At 40.8% G+C, this 8,051-nt stretch overlaps 1 protein-coding gene across 1 annotated transcript; it reads right to left on the minus strand.

Moving 5' to 3' along the window:
• Positions 1 to 2,773: 2,773 nt before the first annotated feature.
• On the minus strand, positions 2,774 to 7,392 carry LOC113697187 (auxin transporter-like protein 2). Its single transcript, XM_027216681.2, has 9 exons — positions 7,254 to 7,392; positions 6,796 to 7,025; positions 6,431 to 6,616; positions 6,209 to 6,321; positions 5,851 to 6,034; positions 5,611 to 5,708; positions 4,779 to 4,986; positions 4,392 to 4,649; positions 2,774 to 3,319 (listed from the first exon to the last, which is right to left on the minus strand). The coding sequence occupies exons 2-9, from the start codon at positions 6,970 to 6,972 to the stop codon at positions 3,086 to 3,088; spliced, it is 1,458 nt and encodes a 485-aa protein (XP_027072482.1). The 5' UTR covers positions 6,973 to 7,025; positions 7,254 to 7,392; the 3' UTR covers positions 2,774 to 3,085.
• Between the last annotated feature and the right edge of the window lie 659 nt (positions 7,393 to 8,051).

The raw sequence follows: 8,051 nt of genomic DNA on the forward strand, positions 1-8,051 counted from the left end.
GCAGTTTTGCAACAAATTAATCATTGGTAAGAATTTCCATTTCACTAGACTCAAGCTGATCTTTTCGCCTCTTTTCTTGGGCTAAAATCCAAACATGGACACATAATCTGCACGACTTGCCCAGCTAAAGCGCTCTTAACAAGCTCATGGACGTTAACCATCCTGACAGATGTCATCAGATGGTTTCCAGCAGCGCTATCTCGTAGCTGTGCAAACATCACCGGATGTGGACACCGGACTGCCCAAATGCCCTGCAGTCCAATCACAATAAAAGGCCGAGAAGCCCAATGGCGGACTTGTCAGACACCTCATAACAAAGTTTGGATCTTAATAAACTTACGTCCGTTAATAAACATGAATCTCAGCCCAAAATTCGTCCCGTCCGCGAAAAACTCCCAAAAAAAGGACTTTTTTTTTGGAGGAAAAGCTCCCAAAATTTGAAAACCAATTTCCTCTTTCAGCCTACAAAATCAAAATGGGCAAAACCAAGATTTTGGAGTGCCGATTCAGAGTACGAGTTCAGGTCTGATCTCATCAGAAGCTTAGGTAAGGTAGCATGTGATGATTGCACCCGTTTTCTTTTCTTGATTGCAAATTTCTCTGTCTTCATTGCATTGCATTGCATTAAAATGTCGTCAGTTTCTTGACTACTACCTTTGTCTTAACAATTTAATGTGAACGGAAAAATCAAGATGCGACCCCAAAGTTAAAGAAAAAGAAGAAGGTCAAGTATGATTTCACTGACCCCTTTTTCTTAATCTTGGATCTGGCGTCCCCCCACCGTCACTTGGTATTAATATTAATGGGTTCGTTTGGATACATTATTATTTTTTTTTTGAAGAATCACAATTGTGACAAATTGGTGGGAGGCAAGGTCCCCACCAAAGCCTTCAAGGCTTGGTGGTGGCCATCAGCAAAGGATACATTAATGGGAATGTTTGGATACCAAAATTATCTCAAATAATATTTCGCTTGCATCACAAACACATTTCTCAACCTACTTTTTTATATTCCCAACTACTTTTTATCTCACATACATCACATCACATCACAAAAAAGTGCTACAATAATTATTTCAAATAATACACTATACAAATGATGAGTGCTTTTTTTAGTTACTACTAAGTACGAACTTTTTCTACGGTTAACTGCGACGGCTGACAATCTGAATTGTGGCAGACTTTAAAAGTCAAATAAATGAGGAATGATGACCTCCTCCGATGCATCTAAAATGTACAGAACAGAAGGTAGAGGGTGTCTCCGACGAGTGGATTAGCGTAATAAGAGAGGATGCAAATACAAGTTAGGTTAATTTGTGAGAGGACGGATGGACGTAAAATACAAGTCGAATGTAAAATTTTCTAGTTCAGATCTCCTTCCTTCCTTGCAGTGCACCACGACATTACTTTACTAGCATCATAACATGGCATTCTCTGGGAATCGAGAGGTCTCGCACATGCTGATGCGTGTACTCCATTACTACCTGTATGATTATTATTGATTTGTGGCAGTATTCTCTCATTACATAATCCTCACATGCAAATCATTGTAATGGTGATATGATAGTGCTTATTATTCATTCATTCCCCCCCCCCCTACTCTGCAAGATCCCCACCCCCTCCTCCCTCAAAAAAAGCAAAAAAAAATTTTAATTCTTCCAACAGATTTAACATTAGTGACATGAAATTTTAAAACCATAGAGAGGAGAGTAGTAATTTTATTTTCTGGTGGAAGCCCATCGTCAAATCGTGGTGTAATGCTGTGTGTATATATATATACTAGTAAGTAGTAGTAATAAAATTGGAACCCCACTCCCACTTCACTCAAACGGTTGCTTGCATATTATACTACACTTAATACTAGATACTACTATTTTGACAAAAAAAAAAAAAAAATACTAGATACTACTAGTAGTATATAATAATTCTGCAATGCTCGCTGAACAATAACAACGTGTTTGATGGATGGTCAAAAGTACCTAACCACCTTTAAGTCTGTCAGCAACCTTCAAAATTAAGAAGAAGATTAATTTTGAAAATGGTAAGTGACTGTGTGGCGACAGCAAGACGACGCCTTAAACCCGGAAATCTGACGAAACTACATATATATATATATCTATGTTTACTTAAAAAGATAAAAAAAAAAAAAAAGAAAAAGAAAGAATGGAGGAGATAATTAATCAAGAATGAAAGAGGCGGAGGGGAGGTACGTACATGCATCATACGTGGCGTGTAGACCCGGCCCGGCCCGGCTACATGTATGACGTGTGTACGCTGCGATGCAACTAAGAAGCTTTGGTTTGGGTCAAGCTTTTGTATTTATTTGTAACAAAAAAAAAGAAAGAAAGAAGGATTACAGCGGCAACGAACAGCACGTGACAAGGGGGTTGAAGTTCAACGTGCAGCCCATGTGAGCGGGTTTCGGGTCCACGGCCCACGCTTCCCCACATTGAGAATCTAGCTAGGTCAAAAGGCAGGGATTTATTAGGATATGTCTACATCCAACTTTAAAGATCAAAGCCCACATTGCATTTAATTAACTCATTCCCCACTCCCTCCATCCTTCTCCTCCCCTCAGTGCCCTGACCTCACCTTAATTAGTAGTATGTATGGTATGCCTTTTTCTTTTTTCTTTTTTTTTTTTTTTAAAAAAGATGTAACAAAAAATTAAATACTATATATTATTCGGAAACATGCCAAGTAATAATTGCATCCAACAAGGATGGTGCAACGTATTCTCTACTCCAACAAAAGTGGATGAAGACCATAAAAAATAAAAATAAGATGAACACCACCACAATTGGAATTAATTAGCCTATGCTTTTGTAGCAAAGGAATCATCAACATTCAACACACTGTTTTAATCTACTACTAAACCATTAAAAAAAATATATTAGGAAAAGAAAAGAGAGCACAAGCCATTATAGGGGGGTGGGTAAATATTGCTCTGCCTCCCCCCGGTTGTATGATACAGAATTTATATAAGAGGGCTGGCCAGAAAAAGGCACGCACTTGACCTTCGATGACTGAATTCTCCCTCAATCGGCGATGGCGAGGCAAAGAGACGCGTGATCGATTCGTCGGACTCAGTGATGCGGCGGGGCAATTGCAGGCTGGTGCGCCGCTGTTGGCGGAGGAGGCTTGCATTGGTAGCACTTGGCAAAGAGCCCAAATGTGGCCACTTGCCTCACAAAGTTGGTCACGCTGGCCCAACCTCCGAACCCGAACCCGACTACGAATACCCAAACTACCACGAAGGTGTTGATTGCATACATGGCCGTCCAACTTGGCAGAAAGAACGGAGGCTTCTCGGCCGCGTTCTGCAATTATATCCCAAAAAATGCGTCAAGAGCCATTCACTCACAATGCTTTCATTTACTAATAATTAATTAACACCTTCTGCCTGTATTATATGTATCTCTACTATCACCGGGAGAAAAGGGGACAACTGAATATATATTAAAAAAAAAAAAAAAAAAAAAGAAAAAGAAAAGGAAAAAGAGAAAAGGTCCAAAATCCCGGTGGTGGAGTGTAGTAAGAAAAGAGTCAACAAATTGAGCCAGCTCAGCTGATCTCATTCGGACATAATGCAACACAGCACTGTAGCATATAACTAAATGAAAAGGACCAGCCACCTATCTCGTCCCGGCTGGCAGCAAATATTTCCAAATCAAAGCCTTAAATGCCATCCTTGTAGCTTTCTCCTCCTGCTCTCTCTCTCTCTCTCTTCACAGTCCACCCATGGTCATCATCATCATCCCCTGGCTAGTACCATCAGTAACTACTATTCCCACTTGCCAATAATGGGATTCCCCATCAAAACCGGGAGTAGGACCCCGCACCCTTCTCCCATTCGAATGACCAAAAACACCCCCCACCTTTTCCCTCGTAAATAAATACTCGAGTTAAAAAAGAGAGGCAGCATCCAAGGACATTTTTTAAGCTGACTTTTTCTTTTTATTAGCTCATTAACCAAGAACAATTTTCCTGGCGCATACACACCGGTACACCCTGCCTATATATATATAAATCTTGTGGTTCAAAATTTCTCACACTCTTTCACAAATTCAAATATTAAAAATGTGAAAAAATTTAGATCACTGAGTCTACAAAATCGAGTCGAACCAAATTTTCATCCCCACACACATACATACATGTACAAATGTAGGTACGTATGCCCAAAAAAGCAAGGAGCATAATATAGCCACATTTGATAGGAAGTAGTAATTGCGAAGTAACAGAAAAGAGGTCAACGGTAAATTAAAATTTGTAAGGAGCAACAAGTGCAGGTATAGGACTAAGTCAAATAATAACAAGGCATGTACATATAGATACACACATATATATATAGAACGGGTGGTTTTTTTTTTTCTTTAAAGAGAGAAATTCTACCTGGCGGGCAGAGGCCTTCCTGTAAGTAAGCATGTGTGCTAAAGACGGGATGATGTAGACGGTGAAACTAACCAAAAGTGCCCCAACTGCGGAGTTAATGGGCCCAAAGAATGGGAAGATGATGGCCAAGAACCATATCGGTATTACTACCGGCAACCTTGCGAGTGCCCTCAAACAAATGCTTCTGGTGTCATGCATCCCTATCACCTTCTCCCACACGAAGTATAACGGTGTACACGCGAACCCGAATGTGATAAACTGCGTTCATTTATTCATTTTTTTTCCAAATAAAAGATTAGAATTAACCTCAGAACCTTTTTTTTTTTTTTTTTTTTTTAAACGTTGGGTATGTAATCTAGTAGAACGAGACGAGAGGAAGCTGCTAACCTGATGGATGAGCATGAGGATGACTGCGCCATCACGCCAGCCTGACTTGGGAAGGAGGGAGAAAGCATTTGAATGGTTGAGGAGCTGATCGCCGAATGCCCAGTACACGGCAGAAGCTGACGGAAGGGTCAAAGTGAACACGTAAAGGGTGGCCAGCAAGTAAATGTATTTGAACTTCTGGGGCTTCCACATTGCATGCATGATTTCTCTGTAATTAAACGTTTTCAATGATCAGGTCAGATTTTGTCGAATTTCCATCGTTTTCCTTGCGAGAATAAAAACACAAAAAGCTGAGAATCAGTCGAATGACAGTTCACCGTACTTGAAGATTATGATCATTATAATTCACTTTATTCTACTTTGAAATGTTTCTTTAAAATGCAAAAGAACAAATAAGAAACCAGCAGCTTTAGTTGTACCGTATTATTTCGGGGTAGAAGACGCCAATTACTAAAATGCCCTAGCTTCTAAGAGCACCAGTGAAAATCCCAGGAGACAAGACGATCAAGATCAGAATTGATATTGGAGATAAAGGACAGTAGAGTATTAATCTATGGGTCTATTTTACGTGAATGGGAAAATGAAGGGGAAACGTTATTGTTGTTCACTATTTAGCGAACAAGGAAAAAGTAGCTGCCATTATTCTGTCTGTAGTCTCAAAGCCCAAGGTGGCCGGCAAAAAGCTGCAAAGAGAAGCCGCGTAGGAACAAGAGAAGAAGAAGAAGAACGGACAGAATAATTAAATAATATATGGAAAAGTAGTACTACTATGTGGATGAGAGCTGATCAGCAAAAGCACAGGGGGGGGGGGAAATAGAGAAAGGAGGCTTACACAGTGACAGCATGTCCGCCGAAGGTGTACAGGATATTGGTGGCACCGGTGAAGTACAGCACTAGCTTTTTTGGAGCCGAGTGTTGCACGCCGTCAACCTGCCCAAAACAACCAAAACCCGGGCGGGTATGAGGCCGAAACCTTCCATGTAACACGAATTACTGCTTATGGAAAAAATACTGGTGGGTATGAATAGAAGCAGGATGTAGGGTGGCAGTAGCTATATAGCTAGCAGAGTACCTGGCCATGAACAAGGGCTGCTATGGTGAGGTACCATGCGGTATACGTGGTCATCCCTAGTCCCAGAAACGACCAAATCCGGTAGTTATGGAACGAGGGAATGAATACAGTGGTGGCACAGCATGCTCCAAATATGTATGTCCACGTCCTCTTGTCCAGTCGGTCGTTGATGTAGTATATATTACTGCGCACCCAATTAAAAAAAAAAAACCACCAAAAAAACGGTCAGCAAGATTGGATTAAACCCAGTCCACAGTTTTTTCTTTTCTTTCTTCTGAAGGGTGTTAATGATGATATCCAATCCAGTCCAGTCCAGACAGTAAGTAGCATACATATGGTAAAATCTGACTTAATTTACCTTGCACAGGCTATCAGCTGTATGACAGACCCAAACAGGAGGAAAGTACAGTTGAAGGCTAGGCCCGCTGCTTTCCAGTAAGGACCCAGTAACCCATCAAGGACTTCATACCACTGCAGTAGCAGCAGAAGATGAGAAAACCGGTTGTTACTACTACTACTACTATTTTCTTGTGTTGATGAATCAAATCAGTAATCGTTAAAAAAAAAAAAAAGCCGGAACCTGAATGACATGGTTTTTGAAGCTAACGCCTTCTTTCTCCTTGCGGCTACGATATTCCACATACAGCACACTAATGAGGTATGCTGTCCAGCTACCAACCAGACCGTAGAATATTTGCAGAATTACGCCTGATAGCAAACCCAATTGAGAGAAAGAATACGGCAGAGTCAGCAGCACTTGTGCCACCTGTTAATATAGAGAGAGTACTGGTGTTACACTCGGCGGTTTTTTGAAAAACCCATATCAACAACAAGTATACGGAGGAGAATAGTTTTGATTTCACATGCTACTTTGAATTACTACTAAAGAGTGAGTGGATATAGAAATAATAAATAAATAAATAAAAAGGAGTATGCGCGGCGTACTTGATTTGAAGAACAGCTGAACCAAGCATCCCAAGCGGAGCCACCGTGCCAGAGAAGGTTCTTTACGTTAAAAATGGATTGGTCATCCTCTATGGGTTGTTGTTCCTCTTTGCCTTCGGGGTCGGTCTCGTTGAAGTTGGAGACAATTGCTTCCTCTGCTTGCTTCTGAGGCAACATTTTGCCTTCGATTTCCCCTAAAAAGAGAAGCGTGTACTAATATTCTGGCAGATCTGAAACATAAAAAGGGACACTCAATGAGACAAAAGAATACAAATCCTACTACCACTACACACTAAACCCAGCTACCCAATCCTCTTCCCCAGAAAACGAAAGCCAAAAAATTCCCCAGATCCAAATTACAAAGTCCCCTAGCCCACCCCTCCTCCTAAACAATTCTAATAAACCCAAAAACGAAAAGGGACGGAGGTCACCATTTTTTTCCACTTTTTCTGATATACCTTGTCTTGAGATGTCTCTTTCTGGAACCCAGATCTTAGAGATAGGCTCCGTGGATTGGGTACGTGCCAGTTTTTGACCTCTCCTTCTGTGTTTTTCCCTCTTTTTTTTTATTTGCCCGGCGGCCGGGAGAGGTGCAGCAGCAAGAATTTACTTGTGTGCAAATGAGATAAGAGTACTACTTTATTTACTGATACAAAGAAAACACTTGAAGCCCGGGAAAAAAAAACACTAGTGGCTGGTTTAGGAATCCTCCTTTCCAAGAACTGGCAAGAATAATAGTGTACTAGAGTGGTAAAGTACACTACTAGTAGGTTACAAGGAAGACAATAAATAAAAGGCTGAGAAAGACTTAAATGCTCTTCCAGAAATAATTGAAAACTTCAAAGAAAATCTGAGAATCCGCGGAGCCAACTTAAATGCTGCTGAAACAGCAAAAAACGTCTTGCAAAATTTTCTGGAGCGCGCGGCAGAAACAGAAAGGCGGCTAGAGAGAGTCCTCAAAAGCAGCAAAAAGTCCCAGAAAGAAACAGAAACAGCAGCAGCAGCGGAGGCTATTAGCTCCTGCAACTCTTCTTAATGCAGGAGGACTAGGAGGAGTACCGGCAGAAACAAGTACTGGTAACTATATGAAAAGAACCTTTTTTGCTACTATGTGCAACAAGTACGCACATATATATAAAAACCAAAAAGAAAAGATAAACAGCGACTGGGGCTGGGTTGGGGGAGAGTATTTAATGCGTGTGTATTTGAACTTTTTCTTTTCTTTTGGCTTTGAAATTCTCCTTTTACTGTATTCC

This window comes from Coffea arabica, chromosome 6e (genome assembly GCF_036785885.1).
Source record: "Coffea arabica cultivar ET-39 chromosome 6e, Coffea Arabica ET-39 HiFi, whole genome shotgun sequence".
Classification (NCBI taxonomy): Eukaryota; Viridiplantae; Streptophyta; class Magnoliopsida; order Gentianales; family Rubiaceae; genus Coffea; species Coffea arabica.